Source organism: Cottoperca gobio, chromosome 10 (assembly GCF_900634415.1).
Source record: "Cottoperca gobio chromosome 10, fCotGob3.1, whole genome shotgun sequence".
NCBI lineage: Eukaryota > Metazoa > Chordata > Actinopteri > Perciformes > Bovichtidae > Cottoperca > Cottoperca gobio.
The window spans coordinates 14,195,257-14,208,665 of NC_041364.1; the positions used below are offsets into that span (position 1 = coordinate 14,195,257).

Sequence of the window (13,409 nt, forward strand, 5' to 3'; positions counted from 1 at the left end):
CATTGTTGTCACTCACAAACTAGTTTTGCCGCACAATATATTGTATACCTTTTATTTTTCTGACATACTTCCACATTGCTTTACCCGACTTGTTATCAGGGTTAATATTAATAATAAATAACTTCTTTAACCATGCTTCAGTACAAAACAAAACTGCATCGCCTTCAAAGTAAAAGCCTCCTGGTGACGTTGGTAAAAAAGCAAGATTGAGGTACATGACGTGGCTGAAACGGTCCTCGGTCTTCAAAAGGCAATTGTACATTGTTTTTCGGACATGTTCGCATAGCTTTTTTTTTTTATCCTTGTACATAATATATCATGTTAAGGTTCTCTTTCCTCTCTGTTGGAACAACCAATGAGGTTGCTCGACCTGCAGGTCCGCATGATGCATTGTCGTACAGCTCCCATAACACCCTTCACTGCGTAGGTTTGCAGAGGCGTTTGTGTTTATCTTTGCAGAAACATATTGGGTATACATAGTATTACTTTCATTAAGTAATTAAGTTATTTTGATACTGTTGCACAACCAGGAACCAGGAAGTAGTCAAACCCCAGTATTCTATAAATCTGTCTATTCATCGCCATATGAGTGTTGCAGTCTTTTCATAAGCCTGCAAAGTGAATGCAGGTCTCATTTTGTTTGGCTTCTGAATGTTTCACTACATGTATTATGAAAATCCGCTTATGTTTCCCAATTTACACAAGATAAAATTAGGATTTCCAAGGCTTAAACAAACATCTCCTCAGAGAGTGCCTTCGGTGCACTGCCCCAGGGTCTGTTTGGAGTTCTGAGCTTTACTTACTGGCACTATGGCATTGTTGGGGTTGCTGTAAACGTAACACAACATCAGCCTCTCTGAACCTTCCTCTGGGGTTGGATAATAACAATCCAAGTTATAACAATATATCAGCTATATGCTATACAGCCTCTGGCCCTGTGCAGCAAACTGCCACCATCTGTACAAGTGCAGGGCCTCTGCTAATACCTGAGCCACACTGTGAGAAGACAACAGTAGAGCCTAAGTATGGATGCCTCTGATGATTGGATCTTGTAAACATTCCCCACACTTGTCTTGACTCCTCTATGATGGTCAGGCCTAGAACATTTGGCTGTCTGGGAAGCTGTCAGACTGCGCTAAGAGAAAAAGAACGAAAGGGTGAGACAGAGAGAGGAACAACGGGGGAGGAGGAGAAGGAGGACCTTCGCGTTATTTCAGTGCTGAGCTGATTATGGAGTAAATTACTCTCTGATTCGTAAATAGTCTCCAATTTCTCTCCGGTGTTCTGTCTGTTGACCATAAATACTGTTCAGCCTTTCCCCAAATCTTTCTTGTTTCCACTGCTTTTCTTTTGTCTCTCCTTTAATCTTCTGCTCTTGTTAATTTGCACCTGTCACTTTAGAAAGTTCTCATTTTTACCCATCACTTTCTTTCCCCAACACTTCTTCCTGGCTGCTTTAACTCCTCTGCTTATTCGGACTCTATTTTGTCTCCTTTTCCCTTCCTCGTACTGCTGATTCATAATCTCTGTTTGGCTTGAAAACAGAGGGATGGAGCTTCTGTCCTGGTGAATAACAACAGGATTTGGGAGAGAGAGAAAGTGAGAACGGGATACTGAGACAGCCTCCTTTGCAAACTGTCTGTCTGGCTGGCACTCTGTCTCTATGTCTATGTGCCAGACTGTCAGCGACTGTGTTTCTATGTGTGTCAACGCTCTCACCCTGAACCACAATTTCCACAGATCAGGCTAACCAGATTTGGCTTACTACTGCTATTCTTAAATCTGTTCCATCCAGAGTCTGTTTAAATAATAAGACCTGTGCTCTGTTGTCTTTTGTCTCTCTTCTTTTTCCAACACCTGGGTCTGTATTCACTCTCACACATTTAGAGTGCCTCTACCACTTAGTGTTATGAGAAACGGAAACAGACGTAAGGGTAAGGGAGGGTGGGATACTAATGGAATTGTACGAAAAATGAGGGAGAAACAAAAAGATGACGGAAAAGAAAAGAGGAAAGCAGAGCAGATTTTATGGCAGCAAGAAGGAAAAGTGGATGAAGGAAGAGTGCAAATATGGAGAGGCATATGAGGGCAGAAACACAGAACTGGTCGACCAAATTGCATAACCGGGGGGGTCTGACTCAAATGTAGGAAGATGTTTCTGGAGATAACACACTAAAGCCTCAGAGTGGCGTTGTGGGGAACGCACAGAGGGCCTCTCCTGTTCTCCTCTTTCTTTCAGTTTTTCCCATTTCTACAGTTCCCCTTTTCTTTTAGGGGTCGCAGACAGTTGTGTATGTCCATGGGCCGTACTGAATGACCCGTACTCTATGTGTGTGAGAGAGAGACTGTGTGTGCAGTTCGGCTGATTCGCTCTGATCAAAAATGTAGGTCAAAGATGAACAATTTGCTAATGAGGTGGAGAAAACAGGGAAAGAGAAATAGAGGGTGAGTGCATGTGTATGTATGTGAGGGTGTGTAGGTGTGTGACCATTTTTAGAGACCACTCTATGTAATGAGCTGAGCAGGGTGACAGGGATGGGGCTGCATCGCTAAGTCCTGCGCGGCTTAAATCACACTGGCATCTGCCTTCCACACACAAACATACACACAACCTGACTGTGAGCCTGTATGTGTGTGTGTGTGTGTGTGTGTGTGTGTGTGTGTGTGTGTGTGTGTGTGTGTGTGTGTGTGTGTGTGTGTGTGTGTGTGTGTGTGTGTGTGTGTGTGTGTGTGTTTGAGCAAGTGACAGAGGACAGAGTAGAACAAGGTATGAGGAGGTTTAAGTATGACAAGGCCATCCTCCATTCTTGTGTTTATATTTGATACATTTAGTTTGTTATACCGGATTTATTCTCCTCCTTGCTACATAACTCTGATTAACATAATTGGGCAATCACCTCGCTGTTCAGGACATGAAGCAAGTAATGTAATTCACTTAATGAATCTGTCTCAATACGTTAACCTGAATTACAGTTCTCTCTCTCTTCCTGCACCTTCTGCTGTCTACCTTTTCTCCTGCGAGAGGCATGCAGGGGAGTGGAAAGGTTTGCCAAGAGTCATAAGTTACATATATTTAGCTTTCTTGAATGTTTTGAATAGCTTTGCTTCATGTCGCCTTCATAAATTTCAGATAAATCTCCATTTTTTTTGCCCGGGCGATAATCCAAACACAAAACTTTGCTTTCTCAGAGCTTAGCGGGAGAGCATAAAGGCACAATTTCCTGCTGATGCGATTAAATGAAACGCTATTAATATTTACGGTGACGCGTCCTCTTAATCTCTCTCTCTGAAGTGTGTCTAATTTTTCAAATCAGCTTTACTATTGTACGAGCCTGATTCTCTTATGACTCAAAGGGTGAATGAATTGGAGGGTTACACAGTATGAGTGAGTCACTATCAAAGCTATATTTGTGCGTGGATGTGTGTGTTTGTGTTTGTGCTCGTGTGACTGTGTCTGTGTCTGCCCTGCCTGTGGATGCTTGTGTGCAACTGTGTGTGAAGTTAGCCAGCAGTAGCAGGGTTATGAATCAGATCAAACACACACATAGTGACACCAGATCAAACACACACTCACACACTGCCTCTGGTAGACTGAGCTGAAGGGCCCCAACCGGGTGTGACTTTGATCCTCACCACAACATCCGCTCTTCCACTCCAACACTGCTCTTCTGCTGCTCGCCTCTCACATGCTCCTCAGGACTCTTACCCAGGACTCAAGTTACTCCTTTCAGATCTTCAAATAGAGCTTGGTGTGTCTTCAAACACAGAGGATCCTCCTGTTGTAACTGGACACTCAGTGTGTAGGATCCAGGTTTGGAGCCTGCAGATGGGCTTCAGGGAGGGTTGTGGTGAGTGTCCCCATCTCGATGGCCATGAGAGTAATAATAACAGTTATATACGCTGAGATGGTGGCTCGTATGGGTGTTTTCTTTGATAATGAGCCAGATGTGAATATTTGGTGCAGGTTGCTCTTTGCAGAATGTTCAAATGTGTTTGCTTCCTTATTCTTGATGATTCATTACTCAGATGTAATTTTGCATCATTATTCCTTGTGAAGGGATAGTGTTTAAATTGTTTGAAATATGAACCGAAATAGATCAGACATCTCACCAGTAAGACAATCTGTCTAGCTTTGTTTTTGTTTGTTAATATGAGTCGTTAGAAAGCAGCAAAGTCATAGCATTTTGACAATATTAATCGCAATGTTCATGTTTCAATGATTGGCTTTCTTCAGCATCAGAATCGTTGGAGAACACCGCCTGATGTTGAATTGTGGCACCAGGACTCAGATAGGTTACTGAGCCAAGTGAATTCCACTGACTTGGTTATGAACACTTTCCATTGGACATGTTTATAATATATATCATCTTTGTAACTACAACTCCTTGAAATTCTTCTCATAATTTGGCATCGTTAGAATTGAATGCAGAAATGCCTGTTTACATAGCTACTAAAAGGGTGGTCCACTCTATGCAAATGATCAGATGTTGTAGCCTTTACAGTCAGATGTGCAGTAATCATTCCTGTGTGTGATGTGAAAATCCTTTAGAATCAATGAAGATAATGATGAGATGCAGAAAGCCACTGTGTCAGAATCAAGTGTCTCATGAGGGGAGTGGAGCTAATAAGCAAAATGTTAACATGTCAAACCTAATAAAGCATCTTCAGGCTCGTCACCCGAAGGAGCACAATGCATTTACTGTAAGAAGAGAACAAGCAACTAGTGAGGCAGCTGGTGCCACAGCAATCCCAGAGCAGGCAAGTTAAAGAGTGATAACTAAATATATTAAGAGAAAAATAAAATTCCTAGCAGCAGATGAACAACCACTCAGCAGAAAACACAAGATTCTATCATTTCCTGCTTCACCACGACACACCAAACCTGTTGAAGTAACTCGTGGGACTCATGGGAGATATGACAGTTCACTGCATTGAAATATTGGATCGGTAAAGAAAACAATCACAGATGACTTTGTAGTGTTTGACCATCAATCAGGGATGTAACCAAGCACGAAAACTTAATTTGGATATGATCAAATGGTGTGCTTTGAACAGATACAAACAACATTTACATTTTCACAGTAGCTTTTTCCCCCCTCACCACAATCGACACAATCGTCCACAGACCACCACTACTTCTCAGACTCATCGAAACACACCAACATCATACACGCACTGGTCGCATCAGCGGAGCTCACCCTTTACAGTAATTTCCATGGAGAACATTTCATTAGTTTTCAGCATACAGTATTGGTTTGGCAGTGCAGAATAAGGCTTGACTGATGTTGCCCAGGTGCTGTCATCTCAATGCCTGGAGCTATGGAAAGCTTGACTTGACAGTAGATGGGAAAATAACGAGCTGGAGTTAGCGGCTGTCTTAAAAGTCCAAGAGAAGTTTTCCACGTCTTCCACAGTAGTTAGACTTGTTTTGTTTAGTTTTTCAGAGTTAGTGTTCAACTACAGTTTATTCTTTATTATTTGGTTAGTTCAGGTACAGGTTAAAAAATGATTCCAGCCACTCCAACCAGATCATTTTGCATTACACTTCCCGGCTGATCTTTACGTGTAGCTTATCTTCTTGACCCTTAACCCTGTTTTTGAATAAACCACATTAAGGCTGCTTGTGTACTTCCGATGAATCTGAATTTCTCTCAGTGGTTCTGGACACAGTGTTTGGACAAGCCTCCCTGTAACCCCCTCCACTAGGACTTGGCTGCTCCTGCTTTAGAGGAGATGAAGACAATGCTTCTCACTATGGAAATGTGTGCAGACGCTTTGATGCTTCATACACTTCGGCTTTTCAAAGTACATGTCCGGTTCTTCCCCCCCCTCACACCTTCCCCTCTCTCTAACCCTCCGCCCCCACTAGGCCGGCTCTGATCGATCCAACCTTGTCTCTTAGTCCCACATGTCATCTTTTTTCTTTGACACAGCTCTCCTCTCCCTACTGCTTGGTATTCTGGAGTGGGAATGCATGCACCATCGCAGATCCATCAGCTCCGATCGGAATGCCGCACCACGGCTCGGGGAAATGGAGGGATGAGAAGGGAGAGAGAGGTGGAGGGAGAAAGAGGGGGGAAATGGGGGAGAGAGGGAGGGGGAGAGAGAGAGGGCAGGTCAGTGGCTTGTCGACATCCTTCTGGGACCAAAGCATCAGACTGACAGGCAGATAGAGAGGGAGAGAGGAATAGGAGAGGACGAGGCATGAAGGCAAGAAAAAGAGCACCTTTTTATTTCTGAGGGGCCACTTCTGTTAATATCCATTTCCTTTCAAATCAGCCTCTCTAAGGAATTCAAGGAGCATACAAGTTCTTATATTCCCTTAGAGCTCAAAGGACTCAATAAGTAGTATGATATAGTGAGAGTATAGGTGCTCTTATAAATTAAGACCTCATATTTGTTAGCTTCAGGCTCCATGTGGACTATAGATGATAACTTCATGGGCTCTTAAAGGCAGAATGCACATTGTATACAGAATCGGTTCTCTCTATTCTATTCATGTGAAGTCAAATTAACTTTATTTATAGGCGGCCGAAACAGCTCAACTCACTGTAACTTAAAGAAAACATGCACGAATAGACAAGACAAGCAAATGATAAAACATCTTCACCACTTTGACAACACAACGGCAGCAGTTAGAAAGAAAAACACACAGACACACACAAATAGAAAAACAAAAACACTAACAGGATAGAAATTGGAAACACTTCATTAAAGCGCTACAGAGACAATAGGTGGAGATTATGCATGGTAGACGGAGGTAGTAGCATGATGAATATTGCACTCTATTTCCATCCCTGAAATATGTTTATAGCGTTTGAAAGCATGACTGTCATTATGTACAGTACATGTCTGTCACTTAAAAATCCATATTAATTCAGGTTGTAGTTTACGTGTGATATATATGTATAGATACTAACACCGCTGTAATGACACATATCATTGTGCCCGGGGTGGCATTACTGTGTCTTTCATCAAAACTCTGTGCATACGCAGCTTTTCATCACTCTTCAACTCGCTCATCATCCCTTCGTTCTCTTGTCAGAGCGGAGGGAGAAGCAGACAAGCGCTGATCGCATCGATGTTGTCTCTTCTTCCTTCATCGCTCTTTTTCTTTTGCGCTCTTCCTCTCCAAAGCCTCTCCATCCTCTCTGTGTGTTCTCCCCCATGGCTTTCCTCTACAGCAGTGCGTTGCCTTGGTAATTACCAGTTGTCTTAAACAGACAGATGGAATAAGAGAGAGTGACGGGCAATTTTCCCAGTGCCTGTTTTCCCCGTTTATGTGCACTCAACTCCTTTTCGTGTGCGTGTTCTGTATGCACGCTTCTTAACTTCTCTCCATCTCTTTCACAGTCTCTTCCCTCACTTCCCCGCCTCACTCTCTCCCTGTGAGTTTGCGTTTGTGCACGTCTCAATGTGTGTTTGTGTGAGTGTGTGTTTGTAAGGCGGACGTGGGGAATTACCTGACAGAATGTGTTAGTCCAGGATGGGAGTGGGACAGTCTCATCTCCTGCTCTTGTGTTGGCCATTTTAGATGCCAGGTGTCACTCTGGACCTCTGCAGGTCCCCAGGAGGGATTACTGCCAATCCCTCCACTTCTCTTTTCTCCCAGCATGCCCATAACACAGCAGTAAAGTAAAGACAAGGGCTATTTCTGTCTTCAAACTGTCAGGGCAAGAGAGGATGTGAAGGATGGCTGGAGAAGAGAGGGAGAGGCAAACAAGCTCGGTGTTATGTGTTCATATGAGGGACTGACACGCATTAACATGATGTCAGAGTTCACCTACGATTATTCATGTCATCCAATTAATTCTCCACACTCTCTTTCAGGCTGGTATGATCAGGATGGAGCAAGAGGAGTTTTTTATCGAGCCGGTGGAGAGGGGCGAAGGAGTGATAGAAGAGGAGGAGGAGGAGGAGGAGGGGGGAAGGACACACATCGTCTATCGCTCCTCAGCCGTAAAGAAAGCGCCCATCAGCAGCACGACGGCAGACTACCACTCCAGAGGTCAGTCTGTGGCATCCTCCACTTTTACACACCCTTCACTGAATGCCGCACACTTCAACTCTGTGCTCTATTTAACTCCATCTTTACCTGACACGTGGGAATGATTTAATGACAGCTAAGTCCCTGTTCACTCACCCTACATTTGAAACCTACATACATATTTCTCCTCACTTTTTCTTTTATCGTTAATGTTCTCTGCAGCACATCCTCAAACACTACACAGATTATACTCCCCTGATATAAACTAGTTCTCTTTAACCATTCATCCCTCATACACACCTGCTTATTTAATCATATCAAACTATTGTATGCAAAGACAGCGAGTCAAAGCGTGAGCGTACCCTGCTGTCAAAAAGATTACACCTACTCACACTCAAACGCATCCTCTTGTCACTGCACAATTCTTCCAGTGAGAAAGGAGTGACATATGGAGACGCACGTGTTTGATTGGTAAGGTAGCACCCTGTGTATCTTCTAATAGAGTTCTACGCTGCCTTGACTGCCTCAACAATTAACAGCTGGCACTCAAGTCTTTGGTTTCTCATCGTGTCTGCCTCCATTTTCCACTCTAGAGATGAAATAAATGAAGTGAAACAACAAGTACGGCTATTATTTTAGAGGAAGCATAATACTTATAGTTTGACAGAGCGTGTCGGCTCTGGGATAAGAGGGAAGGAAGACAAATATTTATTCAAATCGGCTTTAATACCCAAGGTTTGAACATTATCACGCAAGCAAAATTATATTTTCATCATAATAATTCAGCTATTTATCTTGTATTACTGTGAAATGACTTTCTTTTAGCTGAAATGTATTATTCATTTGGAAGTTGAGAATGTTATTTTATATCAAAGGACATGTGTAAGTGTAATGTTTCTGATGCTGCTCTATTTCAGTAGTGCTTTACACTAAGAAGTGTGTGCAAAAGAATATTAAAAACACATGTGTTTCAACGTTGTATTAGCCTGGCTCAAGCATTTATTGTGGATGAACAATAGGGAAGTAGAAGAGCCATGTCAACACACATGACCTCTGCAACACCTAATAACTAAGACAACATTTAACTTAATTTAATTTAATCAATGGCAGCCATAGAAATGTGCATTCTTTTGAGAGGACATAGTCAAAGTATTAGCTCATAGCAAGAAACCTGGAGCACACAGTGTATTCAGTATCTGCTCTAAGACTTGCCGATCTAAGATATTGGTGCATTTCTTATAAATGATATTTAGTGTTTTGTTGAAATAGTTTGATGGATTTGTTGTGAGAAAGAATTCTGCTTCTTATTCAGTTCACTTTAAAAAAATACTGGTCTCTTGGGTACATGAGTAGTGTTTGAAAAGGTGCACATCTAATTGTTGAACAAACAGAAATAGGAAAAAAAAGGAAAATTCCCCGAAGAATTGGATATTTAATATCGTCAGCTGTACCGTCAGGGGTTTAAGAACTTGGGTTGTTTGGAAAAATATTACTTCAATGCATTCCTCAGGCTTGTGTCAGTACAAGTGGCTGCTCAATCACTGTGATTGATCTGATGCCAACAGGTCAATCAATTGTGACCCTGACCTGTGTCTCAACTAATCACCAAAGCAAAAATATTCTCATAGAATCAAGTTTCCCATGTTGTACAGGAGTGACACGAAAGGGCTTTATAACGAGTGTATATAGATGAGATCTGTGTCTTCCTATTCTGAGCAGTTGACTCAAGAATGTCTAATAATATACAGAGAGAGAGTTTCCATAGGAACACCCAGTGAGGACAGACTGCATTAGAGTAACACAGATCTGCTCCCACTGTTACTGATACCTGGCAGTACATCCACACATGTGAGCGCGAGCATGCACACGCTGAAAAAACCTATAGGGAGAGTCACACACACACACACACACACACACACACACACACACACACACACACACACACACACACACACAGAGGATGTAACCACACGCAGCTTACACAACTCCCTTGATCATACATTTACACTTCTGAACACACATATGTGCTGGATGCACACAGGCACGCAGACACACACACAACACGTCTCACTGCTCCTTGTTGCCTTTGAATCTTTCCTTCTAATGAAGAGTGGGGTGCAGATCAATAGCGTAGGATAGAACAGGCCACAGTGTGTGTGTCTGTGTGCGTGCATGTATGGCGTGGGCATGAGTTCTGTGGTCGTCTGGCTTTGAGTGCTGGGATTTTCAAGGCCAAGCAGACAGACAGACTGACACACAGACAGACAAGCAGGCATGTGCTGCTCCCAGTAGCATTTGATGTGCATCTTTCTCTTATTTTTCTCTTCTCTTTTTCCTTTTTCTCTATTCCAGACCACGACATTATGTAAACACAGGTTCACTGTAATATCATGGAAACATAGGAAGCACATTGTAGATCCTGCTGCCTTTACCCGTCTTTCACGGTTTAAACTGAATCCTCTCCTCCTTTATTCCCTCATATTCTGTTTCTCAGACAATCATACCCCCCTGTAGATCAATCAGGGACATTAACGATTTAATTAATAATCAATCAATCATTTCTGGAGATCTCCTTCGCCAAGCATGCTTAATTCACAGCCAGTTATTGAATGTTGGACTCATTTCCTGGCCAAAGACGGAGAGAAGGAAGTTATATTTAGCAAGGTAATAGAGGAGCTCAAGAAGGAGAGAAAGAGAGATGAAGAAGGAGCGAGATTGATCGGCTTCTTACTCCATAAGCTGAGGAGGTGTGAATTCATGTCCTAAGTTGAGAGAGCAAGCTTTATTATTAATGTGGCACATTCGTCAATTAATCGCAGCGGCAATAGAAAATGAAGGATTGCTATTCATTTGTTGCTGGGTGGACGGAGCTCCATCCTTCAATCTGTCTTGTCTTCGCCCCTTACAATTTAATTTGATCTACTTCTTTTATTTATCTGTGGTTTTGATCAATGTCTTTCTGCTCTGCCAATTTCCTGGGTTTTAGCTTCTCTTTACTTTTACTCCAAACAAACTCTCGTGTTGATGTTTTCTCTTCGACGTGTTTTGTTGTTTCTGAGGCTGGACAGTGAGGGTGGGGTTTGGTATGTTGTCTAGCGGGACTGGACTTCCTGTGTGGGTGTGTTGCTTTGTATACAAGCACGTGTATGCGTGCCAGTGCAGTGTTGTGTCCTGGGCACTGAGACATGCCCAAACAGATGGACTACCAGAGGGCTTTTTCCCATAATCCCCCTCACCTAGTCTGCTGTCTGGACTAAACTCCCACATACATTTTTCTTACTTTTTTCTTGTCTAGTTACGGCATTACAGAAGCAACTTGTTAGACTGTTGTATGTTATATTCTGGTAGCATGGTAACTATCATTCAGCTCACGCACACACTCACAGTAGGTTATAGAATAGTGTTACAAAATGAAGTCCTTTGCAGCTGAATGGTTTTCATTGACATTTCAGAGATCTGTATTGTTCTCAAGGCAGACAGGCTCCCTGCAGTGTCTGGGGCAAAGTGATCGCAATTAGCTAGTGGACTGACACTGGGCGGAGGACTGAGGCAACTACACAAACAGGACCCCATGCATCTGCACAAAGCCAGCATTTGTTTTACCCTTCATACGCTGCTATTCTGTGCGGTTCTTGTATGTTTTGTGCCTCATTATTGATGTGAGCTGTTGTTAGGTCACTGTTGTTGTGTCGGTTGTGTTGTCTTTGCACAGCAACAATACAATGATGCGTCGGTTTCGGCCTGAGCGGAGAGGAAATTGGAGTGGGTCAGACAGGGGCCAGTGGTGCTAGTCACTGTAGCTTAATGTCTGTCTCTCGCATTTTAAAAATGAAGGACGCTCCCTTGAGATCCAACTCTCTCTCTCTCTGTCTCTCACTCTACTCCCTCCTTCTTTCTCCCCCTTGCTCCGTCTCTGCTGGTGTGACACAAGGATAGTCATATGGTGCAAGGGTTTTAAGAGGAGACTTGTGACTAAGCACTTAGAGATGTGAGCACACACGCACACACACATAGCTCATAAATGTCCTGAACTCATCTTCGGTATGTAACAGGAGGTCCCAGCAGACTCTGTGCAGTACATCGTGGCTCTTGTTGAAATCCCAAATAGCCTCCTGAAAACCTCCGTAAAGGTGACATTCTCCTGACGTCCTTATGAGGCTTATTTAAGAGATTGTGCTAAGAACATTCTCTAAACCCTTTGCTTTGGACCTGCATCTACCGCAAGCAGTAGATGCATGTGGACAACTTTTAGGGGAAATTCCAGTTTCATACAACGCAGTTCAAAGTTATTACTAAAGATTTTAGTTGTAAACATCTAGTTCAGTTTTGACATATTGCCGTAGTTGTGCAGTTATCCTACGCATTGAGGGATGATTACTGACTTGTCAGGTGTGCTCACTTTTCGTTTTACCTCCAAATAAAGTGATTAAGATAATGTAACTAACTCTTTCAATTTTTATTACCTGGCCAAGTTCCCTAAAGCAACATATTCCCATTCCAGCACAGTCTTCCCATTTGCCCCAAAGCAACATTGGCTGTCTAAGCCCTAGTATGAATGAAATCAGGAGCCTCCTGTCCTGAGTGTCTTTCGGCTGCTGCTTCATGGTTTAAAACCAGTAGTTTTAAAGGGGAAATTCCTTTGCCGTATATAGCCTATGTAAACAATGCCATCTGCCAAGGCTTGTCTGAGGCTGAGCATTTTTGGCACAAAAAAAACCCCCAAAGCTCTCTAGAATTTGGAAACATAAACTTAAGTGAACCATTTTAGCGTGGATAAATATGGGTTGTCCAAAATGTAAGTATACTATATTCAGGAAAGGAAGGTGTTCATTGGAAATGGTTCACTTAAGACCAGTGTGAGAAAGGTTTATTCAAGTATCAAACTCTACTCTCTAACCACAATGCTTTCATTTTACATTGTGTTGTACTGATTCAAAATGTGTGTTTATTTTATTAAAAACATCTGTTTGATTTAATGCCCCTTCCAGAAACCTTCTAAAAATGTTGACTTGTTTTTGTATCCATCAAATGAAACTCTCTATAGCAAGGCCACATTGCACTTTCCACTGATTCCAGGTCAGCAGAACGGCGGCGCCACATTAAGTTTCACAGCTTGCATTATATACGGAACATGTGGTTTATGTATGTAATAATGTGTAATGCCATATAATAATATGGGTGTTATATTGGGCAGTAGCGATCCCCTTTAGATCAGCAGTGTGCATTAGTGCATACCTGCATGAGTGCATACAGCCCAGCAGATACACACACACACACACACACACACACACACACACACACACACACACACACACACACACACACACACACACACACACACACACACACACTCACACTGATACAGTATATATGTGGGAATGAGTGCCGGCCCAGGTGTGCCTCTGGGAGGAAATTACAGTGT

General features: G+C 42.7%; 1 protein-coding gene across 2 annotated transcripts in view; it reads left to right on the forward strand.

The window, feature by feature from the left end:
- The window catches only part of LOC115014490 (A disintegrin and metalloproteinase with thrombospondin motifs 2-like), a 106,178-nt gene that overhangs the window by 38,394 nt on the left and 54,375 nt on the right, over window positions 1-13,409 (forward strand). For both annotated transcript variants that reach the window (XM_029441382.1, XM_029441383.1), the window contains exon 3: window positions 7,831-8,008. In XM_029441382.1, the coding sequence (XP_029297242.1) occupies window positions 7,831-8,008 (178 nt within the window). The remainder of the gene's footprint in view (window positions 1-7,830; window positions 8,009-13,409) is intronic.